This window comes from Erythrolamprus reginae, chromosome 8 (assembly GCF_031021105.1).
Source record: "Erythrolamprus reginae isolate rEryReg1 chromosome 8, rEryReg1.hap1, whole genome shotgun sequence".
In the NCBI taxonomy this organism is placed as follows: domain Eukaryota; kingdom Metazoa; phylum Chordata; class Lepidosauria; order Squamata; family Dipsadidae; genus Erythrolamprus; species Erythrolamprus reginae.
Genome location: NC_091957.1, coordinates 25,418,359 through 25,440,326, shown reverse-complemented (window position 1 = coordinate 25,440,326; position 21,968 = coordinate 25,418,359). Strand labels below are relative to the sequence as shown.

Sequence of the window (21,968 nt, the reverse complement as noted above, 5' to 3'; positions counted from 1 at the left end):
AGCCACAAGACTTTATGTAAAGCAAATAACTAAAGGTAAAAGGAAGAAGAAACCGCTATGGTTTAGCAATGATGTAAGGGCTATAGTCAATGAAAAAAAGGCTGCCTATAGGAGGTATAAAGAGTCTGGAAGTATAGCTGATAGGGAGGTGTATAAAATGAGACAGAAGGAGGTGAAACAGATAATATATGCTGCTAAAGCCTCAAAAGAGGAAGAAATTGCAAAATCTGTAAAGAAGGGGGATAAAACCTTCTTCAGATATATTAGTGATAGGAAGAAGAAAAACTGCAGCATCACGAAGCTTAGTACCGGGAATAATACATGCATTGATGGGAATAAGGAGATCACTGACCATTTCAATAGCTACTTCTGTTCAGTTTTCTCAAAAGACACCTTACAAAATAATACTATAGGGGGATATAGCATTGCTTCCAGCTGTACTGATTCAGCTCCAGTGATCTTAGAAGCCGATGTCTTAGAAGAACTTGAACGATTAAAGATAAATAAGGCAATGGGTCCAGATGGCATCCACCCCAGAGTTCTTAAAGAACTCAGATCTGTCATTGCTACCCCCCTTACTGATTTGTTTAACCAATCCCTGTTAACAGGAGATGTTCCTGAGGATTGGAGAATGGCCAGTGTTGTGCCTATCCACAAGAAGGGCAGTAGAGAAGAAGCTGGTAACTACAGGCCAGTTAGCTTGACATCAGTGGTAGTTAAAATGATGGAGACTCTACTCAAAAAGAGGATAAATCAGCACCTAAAAAACAATAACTTATTGGACCCAAATCAGCATGGCTTTACTGAAGGCAAATCATGTCAGACTAATCTCATTGATTTCTTTGACTGTCACAAAGGTGTTGGATCAAGGTGGTGCCGTGGATATTGCCTATCTGGACTTCAGCAAAGCCTTTGATACGGTTCCACATAAAGAGCTGATGGATAAATTAGTGAAGATTGGACTTAATCCCTGGATAGTTCAGTGGATTTCAAGCTGGCTGAAGCATAGACATCAGAGAGTTATTGTTAATGGCGAGTATTCTGAGCAGAGACAGGTTACAAGCGGTGTGCCACAAGGGTCTGTTCTGGGTCCTATTCTTTTTAATATGTTTGTGAGTGACATAGGGGAAGGTCTGGTAGGGAAGGTTTGCCTATTTGCCGATGACTCTAAAGTGTGCAATAGGGTTGATATTCCTGGAGGGGTCTGTAATATGGTAAATGATTTAGCTTTACTAGATAAATGGTCAAAGCAATGGAAACTGCAGTTTAATGTTTACAAATGTAAAATAATGCACTTGGGGAAAAGGAATCCTCAATCTGAGTATTGCATTGGCAGTTCTGTGTTAGCAAAAACTTCAGAAGAGAAGGATTTAGGGGTAGTGATTTCTGACAGTCTCAAAATGGTGTGAGCAGTGTGGTCAGGCGGTAGGAAAGGCAAGTAGGATGCTTGGCTGCATAGCTAGAGGTATAACAAGCAGGAAGAGGGAGATTGTGATCCCCTTATACAGAGCGCTGGTGAGACCACATTTGGAGTACTGTGTTCAGTTCTGGAGACCTCACCTACAAAAAGATATTGACAAAATTGAACGGGTCCAAAGACGGGCTACAAGAATGGTGGAAGGTCTTAAGTATAAAACGTATCAGGCAAGACTTAATGAACTCAATCTGTATAGTCTGGAAGACAGAAGGAAAAGGGGGGACATGATCGAAACATTTAAATATGTCAAAGGGTTAAATAGGGTTCAGGAGGGAAGTGTTTTTAATAGGAAAGTGAATACAAGAACAAGGGGACACAATCTGAAGTTAGTTGGGGGAAAGATCAAGGGCAACATGAGAAAATATTATTTTACTGAAAGAGTAGTAGATCCTTGGAACAAACTTCCAGCAGACGTGGTCGGTAAATCCACAGTAACCGAATTTAAACATGCCTGGGATAAACATATATCCATTGTAAAATAAAATACAGGAAATAGTATAAGGGCAGACTAGATGGACCATGAGGTCTTTTTCTGCGTCAGTCTTCTATGTTTCTATGTTCTAGATGGAAGGGACCTTGGAAGTCTTCTAGTCTAGGGGTAGGCAAGTTGGCTCTTCTATGACTTGTGGACTTCAACTACCAAAATTCCTGAGCCAATCATGCTAGCTCAGGAATTCTGGGAGTTGAAGTCCACATGTCATAGAAGAGCCAACCTTGCCTACCCCTGTTCTAGTCCAACCCTCTGCTCAAGCAGGAGCCCCTGTGCCATTTCAGACACCCCAACCCCACCAGTGATGTGCACACAGTCAGCACAGAACAATCTTGCCCATTGTTCTGAAGTGGAAGGTTCAGAAGTTGCTTCTGGAATTTTGGTCACATCTTCTCCACTGTACTGGTCCTTTTCCTCTCTGCTTCCAGTTCAAGGAGGATTAAGTGCCTTTTCATTGTCAATAAGGAGAGCTGGCTGGGCTGTTGGACTAAGTAGCCAAGAGCTTCCAGTGGTTGGTGCAGGGTGCTAGGAGCCTCCAGCAGACCAGTGATAGAAAGACATTGGGTTGGTGGACTTGTCTCAAAGCTAAGGGTTTCTGGAAAATGATACAAAGATGAATACAGGAAATAATAGGAATGGAATTAGAATTTACTCCAGAAATGTATCAGGAAAGACTTCATGAACTCAATCTGTATAGTCTGGAGGACAGAAGGGAAAGGGGGGGACATGATCGAAACATTTAAATATGTTAAAGGGTTAAATAAGGTTCAGGCGGGAAGTATTTTTAATAGGAAAGTGAACACAAGAACAAGGAGGCACAATCTGAGGTTAGTTGGGGGAAAGATAAGAAGCAACGTGAGAAAATATTATTTTACTGAAAGAGTCATAGATGCTTGGAACAAACTTCCAGCAGATGTGGTTGGTAAATCCACAGTAACTGAATTTAAACATGCCTGGGATAAACATATATCCATCTTAAGATAAAATACTTCTATGTTTCTATGTTTGTAACAGTTTTTATTAGGAATTAATAAGAAACAATATAAAAAAAGAACTGAATATTTAATAATCCATATAATAACAACAGTTCGGATCACTTAAATACAGTTTTGGAAAAACAATATAGGTTCCACCAGAAAACACAATCATAGATAAAATATATAGATGTGTGGAAATGGATAGGCTGATGATGGAGATCAAAGGATTAAACAACTTAGAATATTAGGGTACAGTGGTACCTCGAGATACGAGTTTAATTCGTTCCGGACCTGGGCTCTTAAGTCGAGCAGCTCTTATCTCGAACGACTTTTCCCCATAGGAATTAATGTAAATAATTTTAATTGGTTCCAGCCCTCAAAAAACTCACAAAGTTAGTCTAAATTATGCAGAAAGACATGTTTTTAATGAAGAAATGTACATGTACATATAAATGAATAATGAAGTTTCTTTCACTTAACTTGTAAACTTTCTTAAACTTTTAAATTTACATATGTTCAACTTCTCTGCCACCCAATCCTGTAGGACAGAGGTCCCCAACCCTTTTTGCACCAGGGACCGGCTTTTAAGCGATCAAGAGAGGAATGGGTGAATGAATGGACGGAGGGTGGGAAGGAAGGAAGGAAAGAGGGAAGGGACAGGAACAGAGGAAGGAAGCAAGGAAACTTATGAAAGGGGAGAGTAAGAGAGGAATGAGTGAAGGGAGGGAGGGAGGAAGGTGGGAAGGAGAAAGAAAAGAAGAAATAGAGGAAGGGAAGGTAAAAGAGAGAAAGAAAAAGAGCAAGAAAGAAAGAAAGAAAGAAAGAAAGAAAGGGGGAAGGGACAGGAACAGAGGAAGGAAGCAAGGAAACTTATGAAAGGGGAGAGTAAGAGAGGAATGAGTGAAGGGGAGGGAGGGAGGGAGAAGGTGGGAAGGAGAAAGAAAAGAAGAAATAGAGGAAGGGAAGGTAAAAGAGAGAAAGAAAAAGAGCAAGAAAGAAAGCTGCAAGCACCCCCCCGAGCCCCCCAGGCCGGCTGCAACCTTTTAAAACACGCGCGCCGCTTCGCAGCTGTCTCCTGAAGCCGAACACGGAAGTTAGCGTTTGGCTTCAGGAGACAGCTCCTTGGCGCTTGTATCTCGAATTTGGGCTTGTAAGTAGAACAAAAAATATCTCTCCCCTCCCAGCTCTTATCTCGAGTTGCTCTTAAGTAGAGCAGCTCTTATGTCGGGGTTCCACTGTACTTGGAATAGATGGTAAAATTGGATGGAAAACAAATTAAAAAATATGTGATATAATTCGAAAGAACATACAAAAATTGGAACTATGTAAATATGAATAATATATGTAAATATATCACAAATATAAATAATAGTAGAACAATATAGAATGGATATAGAATAAGAGGTTGGTATTGATCTGTGTAAAATTATTATGATGTTTTTAAAAACAAAAAATTGAATAAATAAAGCTTTTTTTTAAAAAAAGAGACATTGGGAGGAAGCGGAAAGAGAGTGTTTATTGATAGAGCACCACAGCCAGGTGTGTGTCAGCTGCCCGAGGGGGGGGGGGCACTCATGAGGGAGTGCCCTGCCTCATCCAGCTGCCTCCCATGGTGCTGCCAGTCTAGACCCTCCCTTAATGATGCTCTCCTTCCCCACCAGGATATCGACATTAAGAAAGTGAACGGGGTCCCCAGTATGCCTTCCTGCAATTCTGCGATATTGCCAGCGTCTGCAAAGCCATCAAAAAGATGGATGGAGAATACCTTGGAAACAATCGCCTCAAGGTACGTGGAGACCCCTCTAGGGCTCGGCTCTGGACGGTGCCTGGAACGTATTGATACTGCCTCTTACTTAGACCTTGCTGCTCAGGTCAGATTATTCGACTCCCCATAGTCAGATTATTAACAGATTATTAAGCTAGAGTTGTCACCTCTGTTTATTGCGCATTCTTCAGGAATGGCTCCATGAACGCATACTGTCTTAATTGGTTTATAATATTAATTTTTATGTCAGTTTTTTTAAGATAGAGTTTTTATTGTTTTCTTCACAATACATCCATACATATACCTTAATTCTTAACAAAATACGCAGTTATAAACTGCTCAAAAAAGTAAAGGGAACACTTAAACCACACAATATAACTCCAATTAAATCAATCCTCTGTGAAATCAAACTGCCCACTTAGGAAGCAACACTGACTGACAATCAATTTCACATGCTGTTGTGCACATTCAACTTTGTACAGAACAAAGTATTCAATGAGAATATGTCATTCATTCAGATCTAGGATGTGTTATTTGAGTGTTCCCTTTATTTTTTTGAGCAGTATACATTGCTATTTAATAGTACATGGACCAGTATCTTAATTTGCACCTTTTAAACCTCAATTACCCCACCTGTTTTCCCCTTTATATCCTATCACTACCCTCCATCTATCTCCCGCTCTTCCCTCTACCTTCTTTCTCTTTGTCTCTCGCTTCCCTATTTCCCTCCTCTCCCTTTTTTCCTTCTCTACTTCCTTTTCTCCCTCTTAGCCTTTCCCTGAGTGTATCTATTCACAATACATCCTATAATTAACAGACAGGTAACTCATGTCCCTTATCTTTTAATTATGGGTGCTTACACTTATTTCCCCCCCAGTATCCACATCAATGCTCAATTCTTATATTTCCTAGATATATTAACTACTAACTTCATGCTGCCTCCTCAACTGCCTAATTTTGTCATCTGGATCTACCACCTTCAATTTTTAGTTTCCTCCAATTTAGTCTATATTACTTCTATACGTATTCTTTTTCTAACCAATCATAAAATTTCCCCCCTACTTTTATGTCAGTTTTTTTAGTTGTATTATGTACCTCTGTTGCTGTGACCATTGGCGTAGATTCTGCAGCATCCAGATGGAATGAATCAGGGAGCCCCACTCTTCTCGGTTCCTTTTTCTCTCCTCTCGATGGCATTTCTGGGCCACCTTGTTGGCAGGCTTGGCCTAGAGGTTAAACATTTCCCATCTTCCCCTTTAATTGCTTTGTTTCATGGCATCCCACAGGGGAAGCTTGCCCTAATCGACTTGCCTGGGAGTCAGCTTGCCCACATGGCATCTAAGAGAGTACAGTCGGACTTGTTGATGCTCGCCTCGGAAGCATGATTGTTTTCCATAATGGTTTTGTCGAAATGAGTTTTAATCGTGTGTTTCTTGTCTGACTGGCTCTTTCCCACTTGGGTGTCCAGCTGGGCTTTGGGAAGAGCATGCCTACCAACTGCGTGTGGCTGGACGGACTAGCGACAAGCCTCACGGATCAGTATTTGACGCGACATTTCTGCCGCTACGGCCCAGTGGTAAAGGTAGGTGGGCCGGTCTTCCGTTGCATGAGTTTGCCTCTCTCTCTCTCTCTCTCTCTTGCTCTCTTTCACTCTTTCTCTCTCCCTGCCTTCCCTCCCTGCCTTCCCCTCCCTCTAGGGCACAAGGGACCTGTTCCATGGAGAGAGGTTTTCTCCATGAACTGGAGGGGTGTGTGGTTTTGTGTGCTGCCTACATCCTGTGGATGGGGCCTCATTTGTTTGCATGGACCGGTTTCTGGTGGTCCACGGACTAGTGGTTGGGGACCCCTACCTCAAAGTGTTCCGTCATCCAGTCTGTTTGGGCATTGAGTCCTACCCCTGAGTTCTGTTTTCATGTTTTATTTGGATGCTGGTCTATGGTTCCGCCAGCAGGTTATTTTTAGAGGCTCCTTTCTAAGTACTATTCCAATTGATCTTGACTTCCACCCAGCGGCTCCTATAACATTGCAAGATAAATAAACAGTGTGCTTTTATTGGGCCCAGCTCAGGCTGGAACAGCCTGCTGAGCAAGCCTGTTGAATTGGAACGGAAGCAGAACATTCAGGAACATTGGTGGAATTGCCACGAAGGTTCCCTGCTTTCTGCTGGGTTTTTTGGGGTTTTTTTTGGATAAATGCTCCAAATGCTAAGTCCTGTTTATTAATCCACTAAAATGATTGTGGTGGATAAGGAATTAAAAACCAAAATGATGACACTCCAGAGAATGTTCAAAATTCTTGTCATCTTTGTCTCTGAAACAGTTGAAAATTCTTTTGACTTCAGCTACTGTGACACTTTCTTCCCTCTTACTTTGTTTTTCATTTTGTGTTTACAGTTGGTGTTTGATCGCTTAAAAGGCATGGCTCTGGTTCTCTACAATGAGACAGAATATGCACAGGCGGCTGTCAAAGAGACCAAGGGGAGGACAATCAGCGGGAATAAAATTAAGGTCTGCAAAATTAGCTTCAAGATCCATTTTAAATATATATATATATTTAACAAAGGGAATTTCTGTGTGGCACAGAATATTTTCTCCTAGCCATCCAGCATAAAATAATCTCAGCCAGAGTGATCATTATTTACAGCAGTCCTACAGCTAAATTTTAATCTGCTATTCCTTTCCTTCCTTTCCCTTCCCTCATCCATTCTCTCCTTCTTTCCTCTCCTCCCCTTCTCCCCTCTCTTCCCCTCCCCATCCCTCTTCTTTCCCCTCCCCTCTTATTTCCTTCCCTTTCCCCCATATGTACTGTGTTCATGGGGCAACCATCTTAAGGGAAGATTAATCTTGCACCTTGTTTTTTGCCTCATTTATGGAATTGGTGGTCGAATGACTGTATATTTCCATATGCTGCCTTATTTCTCTGCCGCCAGATTAATGGAAAGCATGCAGGGCCTTTTTGTGTCTCATCTCCAATCAGGAGCTGAACCTGCCGGTGAAGCAGGGATGGGCTTGTGAGCCTTCTCATACCTCTGCCAGTTTGAACCTGCCCTGTGGCTTTTTTATGACAGTAGTGGGAAAACTAGGAAGAGTTGTGGGATGATTGTCTTCAGTGTTTGCTTTCAGCCTTTTAGCAGTTTGCTCCTGAGTGCTGCTTCCCCTTGAATCGTAGGGTTCCTGGACTTCTTGGGCTTTGGCACAAAGAGATAATTTTCAGAAGTTGCACTGAGGGACATAGAGAGCTTGATAGCCAACAACCCCCACCCCAAAAGAACCCCCACACACCTTGGCCTGTTTCAGTGTGGTCACACTGAAACAGTCCAAGATGAAATTGGGAGGCTTCCATTAACTGACAAGCTTCTATGAAAGTTAGCATCTTCTCCAGAGCAAAATATGTTCTATTTTTTTGCTGAGGACACTTTGGGGTGGGGCCCGTCCTCCTGCATTTGGCTCCCCCTCCCCCCATTATTTTCGTGGTTGTGTTTGGGGAGTAAATCTATGCAGGAATATTTTTCACATTTCATACCTGGCAATTAGCCAAAATAGAGAACGGCCTGCCTGAGTAATTCTTATCTTTCAGGTGGATTTTGCGAACCGCGAGAGCCAGATGTCCTTCTACCAGTCTATGGAGGAAACGGGTCAGGACATTCGAGACTTCTACGAAATCCTTACAGAAAGAAGGTGAGTCTTTCTCTGCACATTGTTGCCTTTCTCCACATTTTGGAATTGGAAAGCAATTCTCAACTGAATGGGGATGTATTTTTCTTTTCTGTGGTAAAGTGTCTGCTTTGCAGAATTTTTAATTGGTGTCACGTAGCATTCCAGTTATTAAAGAGGAAACTAATACCTAAAATAAAACATTAGTCAGTTCAGAAGAGTGTCTATCAACTTTAAATCTAGCCTTTTCTTTCTATTTATATATACCAGTAACCTCCCATTCCCTCCATATTGTATTTAATTTGGGGGTTTGGGGCCAGAGACTAGCAATTTTATTCATCAAAGTCAGAATAGAGTTGGAAGGAACCTTGGAGGCTTTCTAGTACAACCCTTTGCTCGGGCAGGAGACACTACCTTTTCAGACAGGTGGCTGTATAGTCTTTTCTTAACAACCTCTAGGGTTGAAATAATTACAACTTCTGAAGGCAAGTTTGAAAGATCTTCTCTCTCACCCCAGATAACCAGGAGTTTAAATTGCAAGGAAATCAGTTTAGGTCAGGAGGAGTTTTCTGACCGGACAAGCTTCTGGACAAAGGAATAGGCTGCCCTGTTCAGCAGTGAGGTCTCTAACAGAGAGCGTAAAAACCAACATGAAGGATCCCTCTTTCAGAGATGCCATGATGGATCCAGCAGTGGTTAGGGGATTGGACTAGGTGACCTCTTCATACCTAGCTTCAATTCAAGAGTGGGATGAGCTGTAATTTAATTTATTTGACTTCTATGCCACCCAATCCTGTAGGACTCAGGGCGGCTTACAACAATCAAAACAATACAGTAATACAATAATAAAAAAGAAGTCAAATATTAATAGTAGTTTATAAAACCGCATTATAAACCTTATAAAGTAAAATAACCCTCTAAAAACCCGAAATCCAATCTAACAACAACATACATACTAGTTGAACATAATTAGGGCGTGTCAGATGTTAAGATTCACAGCTCCCAGGCCTGGTCAGCAAAGCCAGGTCTTAACAGCTTTTCGAAAAGCCAGTAGAGTGGGAGCAATGTGTACATTTTTTTTTGGGGGGGGGGGGGGGTTTCCATAGAGGCAGAGCAGCTACAGAAAAGGCCTTCCCCGCGGTCCCGGCAACCTACATTGTTTAGTCGACGGGACCCGGAGAAGGCCGATTCTGTGTGATCTAATAGGTCTTTGGGAGGTATGTAGTCAGTTTGCACATGACGTCCTGTATAGTTTCAGCTAACCCTCCCCCCCCCATCTGGCTTTGGCAGGGAAGAAAGGAGAGGCTCCTATGACTATGCTGCAGATCGTACCTATTACGAGGCTGTCCGGACACCGGGGACCTATACGGAAGAGCCTCGGAGGGAATACCCAGCTCGAGGCAGGGACTTTTACGCCGATTGGGATTCTTACCAGGGAGACTATTATGACCCACGCTATTACGATAACCCCCGGGAATACCGAGACTACAGGGGAGACACTTACGAGCAAGACATCAGAGACTACAGCTACCGACAGCGCGAGCGGGAGCGGTTTGAATCCGACCGAGAGCACGAAAGGAGACCCTTGGAAAGGAGCCAAAGCCCCGCCCACACCCGGCGGCCACAGAGCCCCAGCGCCTCCCCTTTGCCATCAGAGCGGCTGCAGAGCGACTCTGAGAGGCGGATCTACAGTCGCTCTTCTGAGCACAGTGGCAGCTGCAGCTCCCTTTCTCCACCCCGCTATGACAAACTGGACAAAAGCCGTCTCGAGCGATACGCCAAAAATGAAAAACCTGAAAAAGAGCGTGTTTTTGAACAAGAGCGGCCAGAGAAAGACAAGCGCCTATTGAGGAAAGAGAAGCCGGAGAAGGTTGAAAAAGAGAAGCCAGAGAAGCAGAGGCGCAAAGCCAAAGTGCATTCTCCCAGCTCGCGGTCTTCGGAAACCGAGCCGGAAAATGAAAGGGAGCCCAGCCCTGAGAAACCGAAAGGCAGCAGCAAGCAGAGCCGGGAAAGAGCCGAGAGGGAGGGGGCTGCTAAGAACCGCCTGGATCTCATGCCATGCGTGGTGCTGACCCGAGTGAGAGAAAAAGAAGGGAAGGTCCTCGACCAGCCTCAGTTGGAGAAAGTGAGAGGGAAGGTGGAGAGTGACCCCGTCAAGCTTCCCTTGCCTGATCCAAAAATGCAGGTTTCCCAGGTGGATCAGATCAAGTTGGAGCCGCTGAAGCTGGACTCTGTCAGAACCAAAGTGCCCAAAGAGAAGGTCCTGGCCAGCCACGTTGAGGTGGTGGACAAAGAGGGGAAGCAGAAGCCGAAGAAGCACCTGAAGGCAGATACCCCTAGTGAAGTGGCCTACTTGGCGGACCTAGAAAAGCTGGAGGCTCGCAAAAGACGTTTTGCCGAGGCAAACCTAAAATCTGACAAGCAGAAAACAGAAATCAAAAGAAGCAGTCAGGAGGAAGAGGAGAGCCGGGTCATTTTGAAAAGGCAGGTTGACGTGGCAGAAACTGAAAGGAAGTCCCTGAGAAAAGAGGCCGTTAAAAGAGAAACCAGGAAAATCAAGCTGGAAAGATTTACTAATGTGGCCAGTCCCAAAGACACTACAGAGCCCACGAGCCTTTTGGTAGGCCTTGCTTCACGGCAAGGGAGTTCTGGAGTTCTTGAGCTCCAGGTTAGGCTGGGGGAGGTGGCTGAGGAGCCCCTAGAGGCCTTTGAGAACCCCTCCAAAAGGGTCAATTCCATAAAACCGCAGCACAAACATGCGGTCCCGTTAGATGAGCAGGGAGCGGAGAGGGATGAGATTTGGAAAAACTACTGCGGCCTTCCCGAGGAAGCGTGTGACCGCAAAGGGGCCCAGGAAAAGCCGCCTTCCTCAGATGTTGAAGAGAAAATTCCCATTGACATAGATCACACCCAAAGCTACCGAAAACAAATGGAGCAAAGTCGGCGGCTAAAGCAGCAAATGGAAATGGAGTCCACCAAACACGAGAAATTTGGCAGTCCCAAAAAGGACCTGGATGATTTTGAGCGCCGCAGTCTGGTGCACGAAGTGGGGAAGCCCCCACAAGACGTGACGGATGACTCCCCCCCAAGTAAGCGGAAGAAATCCTGCGAGGCTTTTGAGTTTGAGATCAGCACCAAGAGGGAGAGAAACTACCGAAGCTCCCGCCAGGTGAGTGAAGACTCTGAGAGAACCGCCATCTCCCCTGGCCTGAGACCTTTCCCGTTCCATGAGGAGGAGGAAGTGGTGGATTCCCCAAAGCTGATAACTTTCAAAGAAGCTAAAGAATCCCCGAGAATGGAAGAAAAGGGGCCTCCATATTCAAACGTGCCCGTGACGGAAGATGCCTTGAAAATTAACCCTTATGACTCTAGTAGAAGAGAGCAGATGGTAGAGATCGCTAAGATAAAGATGTCGGCTGTGACTTCAGAGGAGGAATCAACCCGATGGGACTCTCACGTGAAGCAAGAACCCACTCGAGTGGACATCAGCTTCCCAAGTAGCATCGTCAAACGGGACGGTATCCGAAAGCGATCCGTCCGGGATCTGGAACCAGGAGAGGTGCCCTCTGACTCTGAAGAGGAGGGCGAGTCGAAGCCCCACTCTCCTAGGCCTTCTTCTTTCCCGGAGGGCTCCAGGCTGTCTTTTTTATTACGCGATAGAGAAGAGAAACTACGTGACAGAGAGGAGCGGTTGCCAACTTCCTTAGAAAGGAATAAATTTTACTCTTTCGCTTTGGACAAGACAATCACACCAGATACAAAAGCCTTGCTTGAGCGAGCCAAATCCCTCTCTTCGTCAAGAGAGGAAAATTGGTCTTTTCTTGACTGGGATTCAAGATTTGCTAGTTTTAGGAACAACAAGGATAAAGAGAAAGTGGACTCTGCGCCCAGGCCGATCCCCTCGTGGTATATGAAAAAGAAAAAAATCAGACCCGACTCAGAAGGGAAGTTGGATGACAAGAAGGAGGATCATAAAGAAGAAGAACAGGAAAGGCAGGAGCTCTTTGCTTCCCGTTTTTTGCACAGCTCCATTTTTGAACAGGACTCTAAGCGTCTGCAGCACTTAGAAAGGAAAGACGAAGAGCTCGACTTCTTTTCCAGCAGGTTGTACAGCAGACAAGCGTCTCTGGATGGGACCAACAGCATATCAGATTTCATGCCAGAACCTGTGGTTCTCTTCCACAGCAGGTTCATGGAGCTCACCAGAATGCAGCAAAAGGAGAAGGAAAAATCCCAAAAGCCCAAAGAAGCTGAAAAGCAGGAAGACAAGGAAAACAGGCCCAAGACTCCTGAAGTCAAGTCTGAGCAGCATGAGCCAGAGCATAAATCACCTGTCCTTGTGGGACCTTCACCAGCTGCCCACACGCCCTCCGAACCCCTGCCTCTTTTCCCAGAGAAAGCCGGGAGTGAGAAGCCCCCCGTGGAGGCGATTCCTCCTTTGAAAGAGGAAAAGCTACTGGAGCCTGGGAATGCGATGCTCGAAGGGATCAAGGCCCTTCCAGAGGACCTTCTGCCAGTTAAAGCCGAACCCCCTGAGTACCACGAAATTCCTCCCATGGCAGATCACAACAAAGACGTTGCCCTTTCCATGGCAGCTCCGGAGGAAGACTCCAGAGTCCTCGAAAACCATTCCTGTTTGGACACCAAACCACCCACCCCCGGCTCTTCCTTCTCCCAGACAGTTCTCGGGGCAGATCCGGAAGCTGAACTGGGCTCACTACAGCACAAATTGGCAGCTAAATCTGAGGTGCTGCCTGAACCTAAAGAAGACCTTTCCCCCCCAGCCATTAGCGTGGAGTCTGGAGCAGGCCAGAAAGCCGAAGCCTTGGCTGAGGTCCTGCCTACCGTTTCCGATACAGAGATGGAAGCCGAGCCCCCCATGGTAGCAAAAGACAAAAAGTCGTATAAAAACAGACGGTCGAAAACCCCCGTTCAGCCTATAGTGGCCAGCGTGGCAGAGAAACCAGCCACAAGGAAGAGTGAAAGGATCGATCGAGAGAAGCTGAAACGTTCCGGCTCCCCTCGGGGGGAAACTTTGAAACTCCTGGAATTGAAGATGGAAACAGAGAAGAGCTCAAGGAACGCAGCTAAGTCTCCAAGTGCCGCAGTGGTGGCAGAACCAGAAAACCCAGAACCCAGTTTGCCAGTGGGCCGAACCAGGCGCAGAAACGTGAGGTCTGTTTATGCAACCACGGGAGATCACGACCTGCCATCATCTATTAAAGAGGCCGTGGAAGTCACCAGGACAACCAGGAAAAGAATTGAACGAGAACCCCCAGATCCGGCAACTATTCCCACTCCTCCCAGAAGAGGCCGGCCTCCCAAAGCACGGCGCAAACCTGAGGAAGAAGTCTCTCCTGTCAAAGTTGAGCCAGCATTGTCACAGGAGGCAGAAGAAGCAGAAGGGAAAGAGACGGTGGACATCCCGAAGCTGGTGGAGGGGTGGCGCTCTCCCAGATCACAGAAATTGCCCCACAGTCAGACGCTGGTGGCTAAAAAGGGGAAGAGCGAGCCTAAGATAGAGGCGTCCCCGGAGCCCGAGGAGTCCCTCGATCCTCCCAGGCAAGGGCTGCACATCAGCGAGAACTGTGGCAAGCTCAAGGCAGAGAAGGAGATGATCCCACACGAGCCAAAGCGAGACCGGAAGGAAGTGGAGATGTCTAAAAATACCTCTGAAGGCTGCCCTGTTGAAATTGTGGAAAGGAAATGTATCCCAGATAAAGCTACCAAGGCCAAAAGGGGACGGTCCAGGAGCATCAAGGCTGTCGACAAAGTATCTCTGATTAAAACCCTAAAAAATGTTGAGATCCGTCTCAATGTAGACGAAGTGAAAGGGGCGCTGCGGCCCAGTGAGGAGGAAGGGGAGCTCTCGCCCTCCTTCCCAGCCAAAAGTAAAAGCCCACTGAAAGAAGACAAACTCTCCCCACAGCTCCCAAAGAGTGAGGCCGAAGATGCGCTTCAGGACACCAAGAAAGAATCCGCCTGCGAATCGGCCCAGCCTCCCGAGGCTGACCAGCTGGCCAAACAGATAGAACTAGAGCAGGCAGTGGAGAACATTGCAAAGCTGACGGAAAGCCCAGCAATTGCGGCCTACAAGGAACAACAATCGGCTGAGGTGTCCGATGTTCGCCAGGATGAAGAGGGGGATAAGCCTGCCCACCAAGCCAGCGAAACAGAGCTGGCGGCTGCCATAGGGTCCATCATCAATGACATTGCTGTCGAGGGAGAAGGCTTTGCAGCTCCACCCACATACCCTTCCGAGCCCGAATCTGACCTGCCCAGCGAACCATTGGTGTTGCCTTCTGCACGAGAAGACATGGAGCCCGAGACCGACCAGGCGGTCAGCAATATCTTAGAAGCTCCTTCAGGGGAGACGCCGGGCCCTGGCTCAGCTCCAGAGACAGAAAGTAAAGAAGCCGAAGTCAGCCTAAGTGAATCTTCCAATTCTGCCCAAGAGGCAGAAACCTCCCAGGAGGCAGAAGGCTCTCGGAAGGAGCGCAGACGCCAGAAGTCCGCACGGCTCAGGCGCAAGCGGAGCACCAGCAAGAAAGTGGACGTGGCAGAATTTAGGACACTTGAGCCTGAAAGAGGCCAGAGCAAATCCTCCAGTGTTCCAGAAGTAACAGGGACCCCCGAAGGGGCCATGTCAGATGAAAGCCAGGGAAAAGCCTTCCCTCCAGCAGCCCCCTCCCACCTGGTCATTTCCCAACCAAGCGTGGCTGGATCCCCAGAAGCAGCTGCGCAAGATTCCCTTACTGAGAGGGGGCCTAGTCTCTCAGATGGCTTGCTGCCCTCCGTTCCCATGGAGCAGGAAGGTCAGGGCAGAATCAGACTGAAGCCGGTGGCCGAAAACCTTCCTGTTCCCGCTCCAGATGGTCCTCCAAGTGCACCTTTGCCAACTGTTCCCACTGCATCTGCACTGAAGCTTCCCACCGCCGCAGTCCAGCCTAGTGTGGTCCCTCTGCATCCCAGCACTACCACCAAAGTGACCGATTGGATTGTGAAGCACGAAGAGGCTCGATCCCGCTCCACCCCACCGCCGGCTCTTCCCCCTGACACGAAAGCCTCAGACATCGACCCCAACTCCAGCACTTTGCGCAAGATCCTGATGGAGCCCAAGTACGTGCCCGCCACCAGTGTGGCCGCCTCCACACATGTCACCGCCGCTATTGTTGAACCCGTAAGCACGCCTCGTGTGGAGGGAACACCCCCGCGCCCTCCGGCAGAGATCTCCAGGCCGTGCCTAGAAGAGAAGTCATCTCCCGTTCCTACTGCAAACAACTTGGAACTGCCAGTGGCAGAGGCCCCTATTATGGCCGAGAAAGAGAAGGCGGTGGCTGTCCTGGCCCCCAAGGCAACTTCTGTGATCAGCAGGATGCCCCACAGCATTGACCTTGAGGAGACCCCCAGGATTACCCTGGTGAAGCAAGCCTCCCAGCCCCAGACATGCCTGGTCACCGCCGTTTCCCCCAAATACAAGCAGAGGCCCAGTCCCAATGACAACAGCAGGTTCCACCCAGGCTCCATGGCTGTGATTGAGGACCGGCCGGTGGAAACAGGCTCCAGCCCTGGCCTTCGTGTCAACACCTCCGAAGGGGTGGTGCTCCTGAGTTACTCGGGACAGAAGACGGAAGGCTCCCAGCGGATCATTGCAAAAATTAGCCAGATTCCCCCAGCCAGTGCAGTGGACATTGAATTTCAACAGTCTGTGTCCAAATCCCAGATTAAGCAAGAGTCCCTCGTTCCTTCTCAGTCGATGGCAAAGGGCTCCCCAGCATCTGGGGGCTACGGGAGCACCTCCACCCCAGCCTTGGTCCTTGGAGGCCAGCAGTACAGCCCTTCCCCTGTGCTCCCCTCCGTCAAGCCCGAGCGCAGCAGCTCGGAAAAATCTGACTCTGTCCAGGCATCTGCTGCCCAGTCGTGCCCAGTTAAAGTGCTTTCCTCCCAGTCCTCCAACACTCCCTCCATCCTGGTGCACAACCAGATGGTCCTCTCTCAAACCTCTTCCACCAAGAAGCTTCCGGACCCCACGTCTCTGAAAGGGGAGAGCAAACCCCTTCAGCCTTCCAACCTGAGCCCCGGGGTGGGCCCTCACCATCCTTCCTTGTCTGGCAAGTTGTATCCTGAAGCCAACCACGTGAGCAGCGGGCCCGGAGGTCCTGCCGACAGACCTGTGTCTCACTTGGGAGTGGCCAAGCAGGAACCGCTCTCCCCCCGCACCAGCGGCCACTCCCCATCTCCCTTCCAGAGAACTTGTCACCCCGGGGGTCCTGCTTCTCCTGCCTTGTCGGGGAACAACTCCATGCTGGGGCTTCAAGGCTCCCCTTGTCCAGGGATTCCCATGCCCCAGTACATCTCCAGCATGCACCCGGAGCAGTCCGTGATCATGCCCCCGCACAGCGTGACCCAGACGGTGTCCCTGGGCCACCTCTCCCAGGGGGAAGTGCGCATGAACACCCCTCCGCTGCCGGGCCTTCCCTACAGCCTCCGCCCCGAGGCCCTGCACTCGCCTAGGGCCCCTCTGCAGCCGCAGCGCTCCAGCACTCCCCAGCCAGCCCCCATCAGGGAGATGGTCATGCCGCCTTTGTCTTCCCAGCACGCCTCCGAGGAAGAGATGCACTACCACCATCCAGCATGCCGGGGTTCGGCCCCCGTGCAGTCCGACGTGTTGGTCATGCAGCCGGACTACCGTGTTCATCCGGCCGGCATCCGGCTGGACCAGTACAACGTTCCTCGGGATGTGAGAGTGATGATGCACTCGCACATGACTGGAGTGGGCAGCGAACATCACCCGGAGCCGCGGCAGTCCAGAACGCCGGAAGGGAGGTCTGTGAAAACGCCTCCGTCCACCAAGGCGGGCAAAGAGACGCCCAAGGCCTCTGAGGTCAAGATGGCCCACTCGCCCCATAGCGAATCCCGGATCCTCAGCAGCCAGCTCTCAGGACTGCCATTGACACAGCCAGTGGTTGTGCCTCACGGGGTTCAGATGATGCATCCCAGCGGGACCACCTTCCATGATTATCGGCCGGTCTATGGGGACATGCGAAGCTACCACCCAGCAGCTCAGCTTGGCCACCCTCCGTTTTCTGGGGGATCACCGATCGGGCTTCCTTCCCGGAGCATGACCCCCTCTCAGGTAAGCCCAGGGGCAGGGTTTCCAAGGCCTTTGTGAGTAGGAAGGGTTGCCCTTGGGAGCAAGATCCTGGATGTCCCAGGATAGCCACTCGTGGGCCCATCTGCTCTCTTTTTAGTCTTTGTTACGGAAGGGCTGAGCTCCTAGTTCAAGCGTATGACATGCGACTCCCGAGAGCAGTTAGTGTGGACAGCCCAACAGCCAGAGAAGGCGAGCAGGTGGGCATCCTGCTCAGTCCTTGTGCACAAGTTGCTCCAAGGATGGCTAGGGGTCGCCTTCCCCTTGCCTAGGGCGTCCTTGAGAGGCTATCCCCAGCTTACCTTGGGCTGAAGAGAGGAGTGGGCAGGGGACTGCATTGGGAACGGCGGTCAAGGGGGGAAGGGCCAAGAGCCGAAAGGGCCACTGTGTGCTTGGGTGACTTCTGCTTAAAGTGCCTCCTTTTGCTCCCGTCTCCCAGGGTCTGCCTGAAGGGGAACACTCACACCCCAGCCAGCCAGCTCACAGCAAAACCCCTCAGATCTCCCAAGAGCCTAAAGGAGCCCAGGCGACAGGGTCAGACCCTTCCCTCCACTCGGTGGTCAACAGACACGTCCAGCAGATGGAGCCCCACTTGCACCCGAGCCAGACTTCCTCCTACCCTTCTCCCGTCACCGCGTCAGTGAAGCAGGAGCTCCCACCTTCCCATCAGGCACAAGTTCCAAAGCCGGCCCTCTTTATTCCAACTACTGCGGGTCCTGGTGCAACTCCGGGACTGACCTTAGCCCGATCCGAATCGCAGTCAGCCTTGAAGCAAGACTCTGCCAATCATCCGGTTGCCCAAAGACCAGTGGACATGGTCCAGCTGCTGAAGGTGAGCCTGCCATCCATCTCTTGGAAGGGGAGAGGGGTGGGACTCCATGCCGAGAGTTTTGTGGGGAGAGTTGGGGGCGGTGGGAGGTGATGTGAGTGGCCCTTTTTTCCCAGCTCAACCGCTGGGGATTAACCTACCTGTGCTCTTCATTGTGTCGGCAGAAGTACCCCATTGTGTGGCAGGGGTTGCTGGCCTTGAAGAACGACACTGCAGCTGTCCAGCTGCATTTTGTTTCCGGGAACAACGTCCTGGCACACCGCTCCTTGCCAGCCCCGGAGGGAGGCCCTCCCTTGAGGATTGCCCAGCGGATGAGGCTGGAAGCTCCACAGCTGGAAGGGGTGACCCGTCGGATGATGGTAAGAATCAGGCCCTGGGCTGAGCCTGTCTTCCCTCTCTTGTTTCTCCTGCGGCTCCTATTTGGCCAGGTGCCTCTGCCAGTCGTTAGGAACCTTTCTAAGCCTGTGGGCCACTGGGTATGTTTGTGTGTGGGTGGAAAAAGAGCCTTGATGGTGCACTGGTTAAAGTGCTGCACTTCTCCTGATCACTGGCTGCCAGCAGTTTGGCAGATCGAATTTCAATAGTCTCAAGGTTGACTCAGCCTTCCATCCTTCCAAGGTTGGTAAAATGAGGACCCCGATAGTTTTGGGGGCAATAGGATGACTCTCTGTAAACCGCTTAGAGAGGGCTGTAAAGCACTGTGAAGTGGCACATAAGTCTAAATGCTATTGCTATATGCACCCAGCCTGTAATTTTAGAAAGATAATGGTGCAAAAATTGTCCCAGTAAGAAGCTCGTCGCTGTACCATCACCCTGTCAGCCTGAGTGATGTCAGAAGAGTTCGGAGCCTCCACCTGGAGACGTGAGACTCCTGAGCGATAGCTAGAAACCCTGGAGGTGTTTCAGCTTTCAGGCTCCTAGCCTTGGCCTTTGTTAACCCTTGAATAACAAGTATATTCACATGGAAACATTCACGAGAATAGTTATTAATAATTATTCAGCCACACACACCAACTTGAATTAAAGTCTACTTTAAGAAATAGCACAATCCAATAAACAGTCCAGGTCATTCACGTAATAGTCAGAATAACAGTCCAAAGAATATCCAATTACAAAGTCTTTTTACCAGCTTAGATACCACAAAGAAAAGAATGTCACAGAAAGCATGTAAGAGAGAGAATGCTATGATCTCTAGTTCCCTCTTATGGCCACCTGCAGCACAATCAACTAATTAGAAGTAACATACAGTTAAAGCTACATGCATTATTAACACAGTTAAACCTACAGACGTACATTGTTGGTTTATATATTGCCAATCTAATTTTGGGACAGAGTCCTAACAGCCTTGATTCCCCCTGTGTTTGCAAGGTCAGTGGGGTGTCCCTGTCAAGAGGGACAGTGATTAGGAAAACAAAATGCCTCTAGAGTGGCCCATCCTGAGGCTGCTCGTTTCCCATTGGGCCAGAATGGCTCTCAGGTTATGGGTCGTCTCGAGGGAGATTTCTGGGTGTGTGTGCCTGAGGGAACCTGATCCTCACAGGCCCCGGGGGCTGCGTGGTTTTCTTTTAGGTGGAGAGCGACTACTGTCTATTGCTGGCTCTGCCTTGTGGCCGAGACCAAGAGGATGTGGTGAGCCAGACGGAGTCGCTCAAGGCGGCCTTTATTAGCTACCTTCAGGCCAAGCAAGCTGCCGGCATCATCAATGTTCCCAACCCCGGCTCCAACCAGGTAAGGAGAGGAAGAAGAGTGGGTGGCGGGGGGTGACTTCCTTTCCTTTGACCTCTGCATCCAGGGGAGAAAGGGATGGTGGCAAAGCGGAAGACGGTTCTTTGAAACGTGGCCGAGTGGAGCCAGACGTGATTTGTCCAGGTCTTTTGGGAATTCTCCAGTTCTCAGGCTCTTCTATGAGCCAGCCACCGTTCCCAAGCAGGCGCCTTGTCAAAGATTGGGATTCTCCCAGCAGAAGGCAGTGGAGCCGCCCACAGGCCACTCCCAGCTCCCTTTTCGGGGGGGGGGGGGGGGGTGTGTTTGTCCAAGGAGTCGTGCAGTGGGGATTCCTTGGCCAGGGCAGTGCCCATGCTGTCCCCCAGTATCCTGCTAGGCCGGAGCCACAGTGCCTCTTGCGCTTGCTTCCTCTCGGGTCGTTCTTTCCAGTGCTCGTTCCAGGCTTCAAGATTCACGGTTTTGTCTCTGGTTCTCTCTCTCTCTCTTCCAGCCTGCGTATGTTCTCCAGATCTTCCCACCTTGCGACTTCTCCGAGAGCCATCTCTCCCGCCTGGCCCCGGACCTTCTGGCCAGTATCTCCAACATCTCTCCCCACCTGATGATTGTGATTGCAGCTGTTTGAGCGACTCAGCAGGAAACGGACGTTGCCCTCCCTTTGGCCCTGCGGCAGAAGGAAGAGAAACAAAGTGAAACAAAGGAAGGGTCCGGATCCTCCCGTCCCGCCGGGTCTCCGTCGCACCCTCATCGCGGGCAGGCAGGCGGCAGTAAGGGTGGTGGTACCCATGGCCTTGAATGTTTACATACGGGCTTTGGTGAAGATGGACCCCAGAGGCGCCCCAAGAGGCAGACTGAGCCCAGGTGGTGGTCTCCTCCCCGGGACTGCTTTTTATTTTATTTTTTTTTGAGAGAGAGAGAGATAACTGAGAAAATGAGGAAGAGGAGGAACCGGAACTGCCTTTGCACTAAAATTGCGACTTAGGACCTTTGCACAGTTGGAAGAGTTGTTGTGGTTATGCTAAGATGGATGTCTCAATACACACACAGCAGCTGGCGGCGTGGACTCTGAACTGCAGGACCTTCCGCTCCAGTCTGTGGGTCAAGGAGCATTTCAGCTCTCCAGGAAAAGCCTCTCCCTGCCCCCCGCTCCCCAACTTTCTGCCCCCCTCCCAAATTTTCCTCCTTCGTCCTGGATGTACAGTTTACACTGAAACAAAGCAGAGCATAACAAGGAGAGCTATTTTTCCTTCTTGGTGGTATTATGCAGGACTCCGTGGGTGTGTGTATATATAAATATATATATATATATATAATATTATATATATATATATAATATTATATATATATATATAATATTTATTTTATATATATATATATATATATATATATATATATATATATATATATATATATATATATAGTATAAATATAAAAAACTCTAAAGAAATCTGATCCCCACAACATACTTTTTTTTTAATCTGTGCCAAAAAAAGATGTGTTTTCAAAGAAAATCTTATTTTCATACTCGACTTTGTATTTGTCACTCATTTGTAAGTGCGCTTCATTTAGACCTGGGCCTACCCGCCTCCTCTCCACCCATGGAAGGTTTCACCCACTGTACAGACTTTTTAAATCTGCCTTCTCTCTGGTCCTTCTACTCCCTAAGACTTAATTTATGGAACTGTTTTCTCAGCGCAGTTTTGTTTTTTGTGTGTCCATTGGAATACAGAACTTTATTAAAAAAAGACAAAACACCCTGGTGGTTAACCGTTATCTGCAGGAAATTGGGGTGCCTAGGCCGCATTCCGCCGGCAAGGCATGGTTCCCCTCTTTCTCCCTTGAAGAAGCAGCCCCGATGTCTCCTCCGGAGGCTGCCGGGAGCCTCTGACTGGCTTTCGGTATCT

General features: G+C 48.7%; 1 protein-coding gene across 1 annotated transcript in view; it reads left to right on the top strand.

Moving 5' to 3' along the window:
* SPEN (spen family transcriptional repressor) overlaps positions 1 to 21,818 on the top strand; it is a 61,589-nt gene extending 39,771 nt beyond the window's left edge. The window contains 10 exon segments of the mRNA XM_070759361.1: positions 4,606 to 4,630; positions 4,633 to 4,730; positions 6,178 to 6,291; positions 7,103 to 7,216; positions 8,286 to 8,386; positions 9,653 to 17,498; positions 17,953 to 18,345; positions 18,507 to 18,701; positions 19,912 to 20,070; positions 20,558 to 21,818. Coding sequence (XP_070615462.1) covers positions 4,606 to 4,630; positions 4,633 to 4,730; positions 6,178 to 6,291; positions 7,103 to 7,216; positions 8,286 to 8,386; positions 9,653 to 17,498; positions 17,953 to 18,345; positions 18,507 to 18,701; positions 19,912 to 20,070; positions 20,558 to 20,689 — 9,177 coding nt within the window. The 3' untranslated portion in view covers positions 20,690 to 21,818.
* Positions 21,819 to 21,968: the final 150 nt, after the last annotated feature.